Genomic DNA, 13,002 nt, shown 5'->3' on the forward strand with positions numbered 1-13,002 from the left:
GATAGAAGCTCGAATCCCCAGCTGTCCCAGGAACTCTGGTTTGCAGCGTGGCCTGGGGCCGTGGCAGCTTTCCTCAGGACAACAACAGTGTGACATACTGGCTGGGGTGTGGGCAGGCTGCAAGAGGATCTCCCTCCAGTCCACACAGCAGCTGCTTGCAGGGAGCCGTGGCCACTGACCTCTGTGGATTTGCCTGTCCCACCCACACTTTCAGCAGGGGTTCATTGTGGACCTCAGTCAGCCACTGGTGGGCAGGACTGGGAAGGCCTGGTTGGCTTGCTTCAAAGGTCTTTGCCTTTCCCCCAGCAATGTAAGTTGGTAGGCAGTTAATGGCCAGGCAGAAAGGTGCATGGCACTGGCATGGATCCACATCAAGGTGGGTCCCCCCCTCCCTAATGGGGCAAGGTGTACCTGGGGATTGGGCCACATGGCTGCAGCCCCACTGAGGGGTTGTAGGCTGTCACCACTCCTAGGGGAACAGAGGTACACATGTGGCTGGGGATTGCATTGGGCAGCAGGTAGACGCCCACGGAAGAGGTCCTTCCATAGCCATGTCAAGTTCTAGATTGTGGCCTAGAATTTGTGGCCAAGTTAAAACCCAGCACTGTCTCTGCATGTTGTTGTTTTATTTCTTGGAACTGCTAACCAGTTGGGCACTCCAGGCACAATCTACGGGGCACTCCAATGATGCTATTTTGGGGACTAGGTAACAGCAGGCCAGCTTTGAACTACAGCATACCTCTCTTCAAACACAAGTCAAATGCTTGCTTGATATAATAAAATCAGATATAATAAAAAGTGTCAAATGAACAATACAGGAACGAACCTACCTGCCTTCTCCTTGGGCCTAGCACAGTTATCTTCTGTTGCAACCATGTTAAATACAAATTGTAAATGCTTTTTTATAACATAGCCAATAACCCTTAGATTTGCCGCAGACCGTTGAAGAAGGGGGTGGACAGGATGTTGACACAAAGGTTATAAAAATGAGGAAATGTCAGCTCCTGCCTATTTCTACAGGATTTCTTCTTCACAAACATAAGCAAACTGACTGAGGAAGTCTGTTAATCATAGCAGCTCCAGGTACAGTAAAATGTCACGAATGCATAATTTGACATATTTCATGTTTTACTGATTTAATTAATTTAATTTAATTTTAATTAAAACATTTCTATGTTGTCCTTTGCAACAAGCCTCAGGATGGCTTACAGAAACTGATAAGAAATGAGAAAGCTAGTTATTGAGAAAAAGAAGGTTACATGTGCCTGATACTAGAAAGATTTAATTTAATGACACTGTACAGGAGAACAGTGGAAGGACTGTAATTTCTGTCAAGGTATAGCAGCTAAGCATTCTGGAGGATCAGGAAATCTTGGACATTATATGTAGAAAGGTGGGGTATAATTTAGCAAATTATAATACATTAGGTGTGACAGGAAGGTGAGCTTATAAATCTCTGTATCACCTGCAGAAGCAAGAAAAGCAGTATCTTAGGAAATGGATCTTCCACCCAACAACAATCTACACACACACACACACACACACACACACACACCCAGGTTTTTGGGACTTTATTTTCCTTAATTGCTTCAAGATTTGTTATAAACAAAAGTGACATTTAGGTATGGATGTTCATCATTGCCACCATCTAAGCTGTTTGTTCTCTCTGTACAGGTTAACCAGAGAGCTGTAGTTCTGTCGTTTTTAGTGCCCTTCACAACTACTGTTCCTTGCATTCTTTACAGGTAACCATAACAGACAGTTTGGTAGCGTAGACAGAAGTGAAAACGTAGACACTGCATTGCAACTGGTCACCTTAGCCAAGTGATGCACCATGTGGGGCTGGCAGGCCAAACATGGATCACAGCTCTGGGTTGTGTGTGCCTACCACTTTTTGTCGGGTGGAGAACCCCTGCTCATCACAGCGCTGGGACAACAGAGAGGGGGCTTTCCTTAGAGCCAAGCAGGGGAACCATTCAGTGATTGGAGCAAAGCACAATTTAAAGGTATTTAACTTTAAACAGACTTCCCTTTAGATACCTTTGCATGTTAAAGGGAAGGGCATTCAAACTTAATTACCTTTTAATTGCTCTTATCTCATGCTATTGATAAAGACTGATGATACCACTCTAATGGCAAAAAGTGAAGGGGAACTAAAGAGCCTCTTGATGCGGGTGAAAGAGGAGAGCTCAAAAGTTGGCTTGAAATTCAACATTAAGAAAAATAAGATCATGGCATTCAGCCCTATCACTTCCTGGCAGATAGATGGGGAAGAAATGGAGGTAGTGACAGATTTTATTTTTCTGATGGTGACTGCAGCCAAGAAATTAAAAGATGCTTGCTCCTTGGGAGGAAAGCTATGGCAAATCTAGACAGCATACTGAAAAGCAGAGACATCAGGCTTCCAACAAAAGTTCGCATAGTCAAGGCTATGGTTTTCCCAGTTGCAATGTATGGCTGTGAAAGCTGGACCATAAGGAAGGCTGAGCACTGAAGAACTGACGTCTTTGAATTGTGGTGCTGGAGAAGACACCTGTGAGTTCCTTGGACTGCAAGGTGATCAAACCGGTCAGTCCTAGAGGAGATCAACTCTGACTGCTCTTTAGAAGGTCAGATACTGAAGATGAAACTCAAATACTTTGGCCACGCAATGAGAAGGAAGGACTCAATGGAGGAGACCCTAATGCTGGGAACAATTGACGACAAAAGGAGAAGGGGACGGCAGAGGATGAGGTGGCTAGATGGAGTCACTGAAGCAGTCCACATGAGCTTAGGTGGACTCTGGGGGAAAGTGGAGGACAGGAAGGCCTGGTGGAATGTGGTCCATAGGGTTGGGATGGGTCGGACACAACTTCGCGACTAACACAATATAACATAACATGCTACTGATTGCAGGTAAGACTCTTCTTCCCAGCATATCCCTGATGAAAACCCCATCCTCCTTGTCCCAGTGCTGCTAGGAGAATAATTTTTGAAGTCTGGTATTTAAACCTGCATTGAGTTGTGGTTTGCATGCCTGAAAACGGTTGTATGAGGGCTTACTTCTGAGTAGACATGACTAGAATGTTGTTGCTGTGGCTTACTTTACATTAGCGCCATGATAAAAATATTTTGCAGTGCTGATGATCTTGTGTACATCCAGTCGTAACAATTCAGCTCCACGTTGCAGCAAAACGAAATATGGAAAACTTGCAGGGTAGGGGGGATACATCTGCAAGGCACTGTTCGTTGTTTTCCGCTAAAGGGTAACTTTGCAAATTGCCAGTGCAGAGCACTTCATTGGGCCTGCAACTCTAGACAAGATTATTATGGAGGAAGGACCACAGAACCAGGGTGGGTTTCCTTCCTTCTTAGCATGCATTAAAACCAAAATTGAATGCCTACCTGTGCGAGAACAAATCCATCAATCTCAGTGGGATTTATGAGGCTGCATGGTTAGGAGTCTGGTGCTAGTTATGCATGCCTAAGTCCCACCAGTGCAGCATGATCAACAAAATATCCACTCAGCAGTGTGTTGAACTGAGTTTGGTGAGTTCACTCCCTCGTCCGCTCTGCATCTTCAGTGAAAAATGTACTTCTTTCTGTAAATCATTGTGAATGAGACAATGCGTTTCTCCACTCCCACAAAGTGTGCAGGAGTCAACAGTTTAAAAGTGTTATTTTGAGACTACGTTATCAGTATCAGATCAGAAACTCCGTTCACTGTCTGCTGCTCTTGTAGAGACGTTAAGCCTTCCTGCATTTATTGCGTGCGGATGATTCCTGCATTCTGGACTTCTCCCAGTTTTGTAAGCATTATAGTGCATGCGTGTGAATGTGCAAGTTGTGTGTATGTGTTTAATGAAGAAAGTCTGATATTTCCTTGAAGAGTAACACAACAGGGAGATATTATAGCACTCATCAAGCACATGCAAGGTTGTCACAAAGAGGAAGTCCAGAATCTGAATGGGATGGTGTAACTTAGTGTCCTGCAACAGCAGAGGGTTGGACTTGATGGCCTTCTGGCCCCTTCCAGCTCTACTCTTCTGTGATTCTGTGAATCTCTGTATTTGCTCAGTGCTACTATATCACAGGGCCACCTCTTTGTTGCATACAGAACACCCCCCCCCCCCAGGAAACTGACACATGTACAGCCCCCAATCTTAATTCCACAAAGAAGGTGAAAGCAGAAGCACTACAAAAGTGGAGGGAAAAAAGCTTCATATTTGAAAAGCCTATTATCATAAACCTGCCTATCATATTTGTCATAGGTGTGAGCAATGGAATCCATCTCCGTAGCCACTGGCAACTTTGTCATGGATCTATTCAAAAAGCTGGGTCAGTCATCTGCAGGGAAAAATATATTCTTTTCTTCCTTCAGTAACTCTGTTGCTCTGTCCATGATCTATATGGGAGCAAGAAATAACACCAGTAGCCAGATTGGCAAGGTAGGTTCTTCAATATGATGATCATCACACATTTCAATACTTCATCTGGGTTATCGTGTAATGCAAGAAAATGCTATGCATGCTTGCACAGGACCTCCATAAAGGTCCTTTGGGCTTCCTACCAGCAGCTAGGGACACTGTGCAAACAGAATGCTGGACCAGATGGAGCCTGGCCTGATCCACCACAGCTCTTCCTATGTGTTTAGCATACAGATAAACTTTGTGGTGGAGAGTTATTCAATATTTATAGATACGGATGTTCTTCATAATTATTTATCTACCTACTTCTTGGAACTTAACTCAAGGTCAATGTATATGGATTTGCTGCACCCTTTTGAAAGGAAAGGACTAATAATGCCACATTGTAAGGACAAACCAACTTCTACCTGTGACACATACATCTTTTAAATCTGCATGTATGAACTGGCCCACAGAAACACGGCTATAATAGCCAGTTCAGTTGCACTTTTTGTAAGAGGTTTTGGTACAGAAGACAAGATAGCATACATCTTGGAGGAGAACCTTGCAAACCACCCTCACTTCCTTGAAAGAGGAAGAAAGGTGGTGTATAAATGTAGCAATAACAATAGTAAAAGTAATATCTGCTAAGTAAGCATTTTAGATAAGCATTATCTTGAACACTAAATAAGTATTTTAATTATTGGGTCACTAATAATGATTTTGTTTTTATCTTTTAAAATCTATTTACAGTTACTTCATTTCGATAACCCAGAAGGAACTGTACATTCCTCAGAGGTAGTATAATCTCATATCAGAGCTGAAAGGCGGCGGGGGGGGGGGGGGTGGGGGGGGGGGGGGGGGAGGGAAGAAGGGGTAAACAGGAATACAACAGATTACACTGACAATCATTTCAATTGCTGAGCAGGTGCCTCTTGGGCATAGTTTGCAAATGGACAAATACATGGATATCTGGGCAGCCTTAGTTGAGGTCTATGCATAATTGTTCCCCACAATAACAATGCAATTGGCTATACATAAAGGATACGGGAGTACCTAATATACATGCATTCATTATAATAGATTCATTTAAATCTAATGTAAAAACAAACTCTGCAATGCTTTTTTTATTTGTTTTGAATTTTTCAAATTTACAATAAAATTAATTTTTAAATGCTAGGCATTTGTGGGCTGCTGCTTATCTTGAAGCATTTGGAATTCTTCTCCTGCACTATTATTTCATTGCTGTATTTGATCAGCTGTTGCAAAGAACCTCCTGGACTGCCTCTGTCTCTCAGGACTAGCCAAATGGCAGCCCAATGACTCAAGCAGGTATACCAAGGAGGGTGGCATGTGGGCAGCCCCTGTACCCTCCCTTTCTTGCCTGTTCAACAGGGGTATTGATCCGTATGGTGCAGCATGCCTGAGAACCCCTGTCCTAAATTAAACCCATGCTTTCCAGTGTGCCATGGAAAGAAACTATTTGTTTTGCAATTTTTCTATTTTTTCCTCTATTAACATTGCTAATGCTAATAATGGCTTGAATCTATATATATGCATGCAAACAAACACACTTGCACATGCGCACACATGCACACCCACACAGAGGCAGCTGAGATTTTCCTGTGCAATGGTGTTTCCCTGTCAAGGAAGGACATCTTGCTGGAGGGGAAAGCATCCACAGTGCATTCCAGGAACTGATTACTGAAATCAACCAACCCACGAGCGCCTACACGCTGAAAACTGCAAACAGACTCTATGGAAAGAAAACATTCAACTTCATTGATGTAAGTAGAGTGTACAAAGTTGTAATGCTTAGTATGAAAGCTATTTTTAGTATGACTATAGGCCTTACCTCCAAGAAGCGTATAATTAAGTAATTAATACTAAACAAAAGTGAAACTGTTGCAAAGAGTAATGCTGAGTTGGAGGATGTTGGCCCTTCATATGTTGTTGGATCACAATTCCCATCATGGATCACAATTCCCAATTTCCATCATACCTTGCCACTGGCTACACTGCCTTGGACTGAAGTGGAGGGCCAGAATTTGTCCACCCCTAGATACAGTTGCTCAAATCTCTGAAATTTGTGGTTTGCATCCTTAGCACATTTACAAAAGCTCTCGAGAGTATTTCACAAAAGCTATCATAATTCATACTATTTATAGATTGTTAAAAACATTAATGCTGTCTACAGTGCCACAGGATGCTGGGCATTCCCCCTCCACACACCAACCTTAGAGAGAGGAGTTGGAGATCCGGCACCCAGCGCTGACCCTTGGTAGCCAGCATAGAAAGAACCGTGCCCTAAGCTAGTTGAGCTATATTTTGAATTTTGTAAAAGAATTAATACATTAACAATGAAATTGCACTGTGCATGGGCAAAAGCAAGAATCCCAACCTGTGTGTCGCTTACACAATGGGAAGCTCCACTTTCTCCAGGTTCTGTGATCAGCTCCAAGAAGTTGTCCCACTAGCCTACACTGTCAGGCATGCCTGCTCCCTGCACCCCAGAAGCACTTTGCAGGATCTTCCTATATTATTCTTTGTTTATGAGCATGTTTGTGTGCGTGCATGCGTGTGTATGCATATAACCTTGCCCTTGCATCTTCCATTCAGGAATATCTGCAGCTTACTAAGAAATACTATCATGCAGAGCTGCAGCCAGTTGATTTTAGTGAACAAGTAAGACGTGAGATCAACTCTTGGGTCCAAGGACAAACAGAGAGTAAGCTAATGCATTCAGCTGTTTCAGATTCAAACTGTATATTTTCTGCAGACCTCTTAAAACTGCTGTGGGTCTTGGACCACCCAATCAACTTTCCCTTGTCCAACAAATCAATCATTTTTTCCTTCAGGACCAGGCCTGCCCCACTGTCAAAACCAGTGTTGAATCCCTAGGTCAGACTGCTGAGGGTCAAATCAGACATGCTTTAGTGCAGATGACATGACAACCCAAGTTCTGTGAACCAGGCTGTCACCGTAGGTCAGCTTGCTGTTGGTGGCTTGTTGCTGGGAAGCCACCAGGAAGCCAACATCAGGCCCCACCAGGCCGAGTTCATTGAGTTCACAGGAATAGCCAGAGAACTGTTTGGTGTTCTCTACAATCACGGCTAGTGCCAGTGACATCTTCCCTCATTCCTTCTCCATGCCCTCTGCTCCCGCCTAACAATCAGCCTGAGCGTTTTTGCAATTCTTAAATGGTCCTGCACAAGTGCAATGGGAGTGAATGTCCACTGCTAGGAAATGTGTATAGTTTTTCCCTTGGCTGTATTGCTTTGCCCTGAGGTTTGCAGAATTTTCCACTTAATTTTACTGATCTGCCTTGAGATTTGTGGTGGGTTAGTTATTTCAGTTGCTAAGCCACTTTACTCCCAATGGACAGCCAGGTGTCTCAGCTTGCAGTGGCTTGTTTCCCCCTTGGTCCAACCTCCTGCTCCCAGCACTTACCCCATAGGCCTTTGAGGCACATCTTTAGCAGCCTACCCTGCTAATGAGTGCAAATGAGTAGAGTTTATCAAACAGGATTTCCTTCCCCTGCCCCCTTCAGAAGCCCTTTCACCTATTTACTTTGCTTTCCCAACTTTTGGGTAGGTTTGCACAAATTCTCTAAAGTGCAGAAATTACTGTGCTTTCACTAACTTGTGTAAATCTCCTCCCAATTTTTTTACAAGATGAATTTACATAACTCTTCCAAAGGATGGGTAAAAAAAAAATATGCAAATCTTCCTGAAGGTAGGCAAAAATGCTGCTTTCTAGAGGAGCATCAGAGTACAGGAGTGAATTGAGTAGTGTCATTTCAAAACATAACAAAGATAACATATTATTAATGAGATTATTAGGAGCAACCAAGTTCTTTACCATTCTTGCTCTGTAGCTCTTTCCAACAAGCCATGCACAAGCCATGGTCCTGGATATGGATGTCAAGACAAGCCCTCCTGACAGCCTGTCACCCTGAACATTCCAATAACAAGCCATGGGTTCACAGTGTGGCTTATATGCAGTTAATAAACCTGACCGTGGTCTGAAATCGCAATAAGCTGGCCTGAAAAAAATGAAGGAGTGAACCAGGAGTGTGTTTTGCTGTTTTGAGAATGTGCAAGGGATGGTCCTTTGGGTACAAAGCACTGTCCATATCTATGAAGGTTTAGAAATTCATATGGACTTTTTTGTGTCTCCATGTAGCAGCTTAATAATTTGTCCACTAGATGTGTCCTCTTTTTACAGTCCCAAGTGCTGGTCACAGAGGTAAATTAGTTGGTTAATGGATGGCTTTGGAACAAGCAAGTGCCAGAAAACACTTTCCCCTTCTAGCGTCTGGAGCACCAGGTCAAAGCCTGTGGAGGGACGGCATGGCATCTTCAATTCAAAAGGAGCCCTGGAGAGCCTCTCCTAGTCCAGGGAGGGTCTTAGGCTCGATGGCCAATGATATAAGTAGAGGCTGTTCTTTATAACACCATAGATTAGTTGTACTCCTCCAGTGGACTATCAGTCTTCAAATATATTAATAACAGTCTTCTTTTTTCCAAAAGATAAAATCAAGGACCTATTGCCTCAAGGTTCGTTGGACTACAATACTATATTGGTTGTAATAAATGCCATTTACTTCAAAGGAAAGTGGAAAAAAAGTTTTCAGAAAGAAAACACTGCTGAGAAGCTTTTCAGATTGAGTAAGGTATGTGCATAATTTGCTTTTCATTGTGCCTTTCTTTGACATCAACCTATTTCACTAACAATTCATTGTAGAAATTATTAATGAGCCTATACATAATGTCAAAAGGCATGTCGGAAGGAAAACCCCTAAGTATTGTTAAGCGGGAGATTTAAGACGTTGGTGGTTCTGTTTTTGTTCTTCTTGATCTTGGTTGGGAGCTGATCTCTTGCAAAGCTGATCTTTTATTTGTCAAACAGCTATTGCAACAACTTCTGCTTTAATTTGGCAGAGCAAAGTTCATCTTAGTTAGCACTCATATTTGTGATGCACCTTTAATAAAGAAGTGAACCTATTATTACATTTATATGCTACCTTGTTTCCCCTTGCAAGGAACCCAGAGTGGCTTAGGAAGTTCTTCATAATAATATTGTAAATGCAAGTATCCCGAAGGAAAGTAAATAAAAGGAAGGAAATGGGATTAAACCATAAAAGAGATGAAAATCGGCTTCTAATAAACTTCTAATAATATAACAGTGTTGTTATTCTAAACAACACTGCTCAGCTTGCTTTAATTTAACCAATCTACACTCCTACTAGCTCTCTCTGACTTAATAGACAACCGCATGTCCAATTGTACATATTTGGAACAGGCTGCAGTTCCTACCTTGCTCACTTTCTCATCACAGACCCTGGAGGTCACACCTGAGCGATGTGCAAGCCTTGGCCCCTTATTCTTCCACACATAGGAGTGGTTGAAAGAGAAAGTCCATATACATAGCTTCAACAAGTAAAACTTTTATATGGTCTTCTTTTGCCAAGCCTAAATAGTGGGATCATCTCAGTTGGAAAAGGAATAATGTGTCTTTTAAAAACATGATTCCAGAGTCAATCAAAGCCAGTGCAAATGATGTTTCTCAAGGATAAATTTCCAATTTTCTACGTTGACACCCTGAAAGTCCATATTCTCGAGCTCCCATATGTGAACAATGAACTCAGCATGTTCATCTTGCTTCCAGAAGACATCATGGATGACTCTACTGGCTTGAAACTGGTAACAAAATTCATTTCAGATTTCTAGGAGGTTGTTAGAAGACATTTTATTCCATTAATATAACCAGAGGAAAATGAATCAACTGCAGTCTTTGCTTTCCCATTTGACTGGGAGCCCAATAAGCCATAAGCAAGTATGATACTCTGACAATTTCATTTTTCATACATATTCAGTAATGTTCTATCATGGGAAATAAGGTTGGGAAAGAGAATTTAACATAACAGTCTTAGAAGAGTAATTGAATTACATCTGTTCAAACATTTGTAGGACTATACTAGAAGTGACTGCTAGAGAAAACTGCTATAAAATGTGTATTTGCAATCTGTTACACTGTGCCTTGCAAAAGCATTCTCTCTCTCTCTCTCTCTCTCTCTCTCACACACACACACACACACACACACACAAAGAGAGAGAGAGAGAGAGAGAGAGAGAGAGAGAGAGAGAGAGCGCGAGCGAGCGAGCGACTAATGGAATTGGCATTGTTACCACTTGACAGACACAAAATATACAGTACGGTCAAGGTATGAAATATTTTTTTGTAGCACAAAAGTGAAGAATAACGAAGTGGAATTTACTGCTTGCATAAGTATTCACACACACACCCTGTCTCAATACTTGGTAGAAGCTCTTCAGCAGCAACAGTTGAAGTTCTTTTTGGATTAACATCTTAAAATAAATTAAAATGATCTTAATCCAAACTGAACTTCAATATAAGCACTACTATATTGATTATAATATTTAAGTATTTTAGCAATTAGCTTTATAAAGAAAGGCACAATCCACAGAATCTGCATAATTGTATAGCTCTTTGTTTTTAGATGATTGGGAGTAGCACCAAATAAATGCTATATGTTTGTATATTCATTGCAGCCCCCAAGGAAGGAAAGCTGCTTTTCTGAAATATTCTGGGCAAAAAATAAAAGGCCTTCCTTAGGCAGTTCAGACTCCCTTTTCACTCCATGTCATTGGTTCTCCTTTCATACACATGCCTTCCTCTTTCATCACCCTGCTGTTTGTTCATTCTTCCTGTCCGCTTGGATAGCAACTACAGGTGAACAGCAACTTTTAACCAACTGTTAACTCAGTTGGATTGCAGTCTGGAACATTCTGGGGCATTCAAGGTTTTGGTTTTGAACTACCTTGGTATCATTTTGGCGGTGTGTTTAGAGCTACAGGCTATCTCTGCCCTATCTCAGGTCCCTTGCAGACTGAAACAGGCTTTCCTCTAGAATTGGTCTGGATTTTGTGCCCTCCATCTTGCCCTCAATCCTGACCAGTTTTCCAGCCCCACAACATGTTGCTGACACAGCGTTTCACCATGGCGGACGGCGTTTGCCAGGACATGAGCATTGTTTGCTTTGCACCATGCATACCTTTTGCAGCAAGATCAAAAAGTCCAACTTTCATCCAGACTAGAGGAACTTTTTCCACATTTGCCATCTCACCCACATGCCTTTTTGTAAACCCTACACAGGGTTTAGTATGGTTCAGCAATGGTTTTCTTCTTGCCACTCTTCCGTAAAGCTCAGCTTTGTGATGGCTGCCTCAAGGAATAGCCAATAGCTCCCATCCCTGCTGTTGGTCTACCCACCTCCTTTAGAGTTACCACTGGCCTTTGGTCAGTTCCCTGACTAATATCCTCCTTATTCAGTCACTGCTTTTGGAGGATAGCCTTCTCCAGGCAGGCTGATCACTCTGCTTCCCCTCTATTAAAACTTAGATCTAGCTAACTTGCTTTGTTATCTAACTACAGCTGGAAGAAGAACTGACCTATGAGAGATTATCAACATGGACCAATCCAGAAAGGATGAAGCAAGAAGAAGTGGAGGTTCACTTACCTAGAATCAAACTGGAAGAGAAGTATGACCTCAGGTCCACCCTAGTCAGCCTGGGAATGACAGATGCCTTTGATGATTCTCTAGCTGACTTCACGGGAATGTCGAAGAACAAGGGCTTGTATGTGTCAGAGATCTATCACAAGGCTTTTGTGGAAATCAATGAGGAGGGTACTGAGGCTACAGGTTCCACTGGAGTTGTAGTTGTAGTTAGACGCCAGCCCATAAAAATAGATGCAGACCATCCCTTTCTCTTCTTTATCAGGCATAACAAAACAAAATACATCCTCTTCTTTGGCAGATTCTGTTCTCCCTAGAGCATCCCATAACTTCTACAGTTTCATCCACAACAACCGTCTCAAATGCACTTACCTGGATGGAAGTCCAACCAAGCTTTATTAGATGAATATCTCAGTAAAAAATGCTTAGGAGCAGTCTGAAAATGTTATGAGCATCAAATCTAGGATACATGCGTTTTAAGCTTACTAGTATGCTTCAGCTTTTCTACCTCCTCAGTGAAAGGTATCTTAGTTCTATTTCTTCATGACAAGAAAGTGTGTAGAACAATCTTTTAATGCTTTCCTTTATCATCAATAAGCCCAGCCTGAAACATGTTTATTTTAAAGCAGTAAAGGTTTCTTTAATTATGCTTCCACCATTCCAAAATGATGCTTTTCACATTCACATTCTTAAGTCTCTACACTGGATGCAGTCCACTTGGCAACACCCCTACTTATGGTATTTTAAAGTATTTTACTGATGCTGTTGTAGTAACTTTCTGTTTCATTCCCCATCCCCATCCTTTCCTGGTATCTCTATCCCCACTGAATTTTCAAGAGAAAGAAGGGTACAAAGATTTGTGATTAATGACACAATGTTACACATACTTATCCAAGAGTAAATCACAAGGAACCCAGGAGAATACTTCTGCATAAACATGCATAAGATTGGGTTGAGTAGAACCAGGAAGACTATATGCGATTCGGTTTCTCATTGCATTTTTTTCCTGTTATATTTCTCATGTGCCTGCCAGCCAGGCAATAATATCAAATTATTTCTTTACACACCTCACTCCAT

The 13,002-nt window shown here is 42.0% G+C and overlaps 1 protein-coding gene across 3 annotated transcripts; it reads left to right on the plus strand.

Moving 5' to 3' along the window:
• The first annotated feature begins 1,008 nt into the window (after positions 1-1,008).
• LOC123020609 (serpin B10-like) lies at positions 1,009-12,591 on the plus strand. Of its 3 annotated transcripts, XM_044424531.1 has the most exons (9): positions 1,019-1,083; positions 1,675-1,745; positions 4,251-4,427; positions 5,139-5,183; positions 6,035-6,172; positions 7,005-7,113; positions 8,918-9,060; positions 9,923-10,090; positions 11,844-12,591. In XM_044424531.1, the coding sequence occupies exons 3-9, from the start codon at positions 4,260-4,262 to the stop codon at positions 12,240-12,242; spliced, it is 1,170 nt and encodes a 389-aa protein (XP_044280466.1). In that variant the 5' UTR covers positions 1,019-1,083; positions 1,675-1,745; positions 4,251-4,259; the 3' UTR covers positions 12,243-12,591. The 3 variants fall into 3 exon arrangements, with proteins under 3 accessions (XP_044280467.1, XP_044280466.1, XP_044280468.1); XM_044424532.1 differs by lacking the exon at positions 1,675-1,745 and having other exon boundaries at positions 1,009-1,083; XM_044424533.1 differs by lacking the exons at positions 1,019-1,083; positions 1,675-1,745 and adding an exon at positions 4,142-4,159.
• The last annotated feature ends 411 nt before the right edge of the window (positions 12,592-13,002 follow it).

This window comes from Varanus komodoensis, unplaced genomic scaffold (genome assembly GCF_004798865.1).
Source record: "Varanus komodoensis strain SLA01 unplaced genomic scaffold, ASM479886v1 scaffold14_3, whole genome shotgun sequence".
NCBI classification, from domain to species: Eukaryota; Metazoa; Chordata; class Lepidosauria; order Squamata; family Varanidae; genus Varanus; species Varanus komodoensis.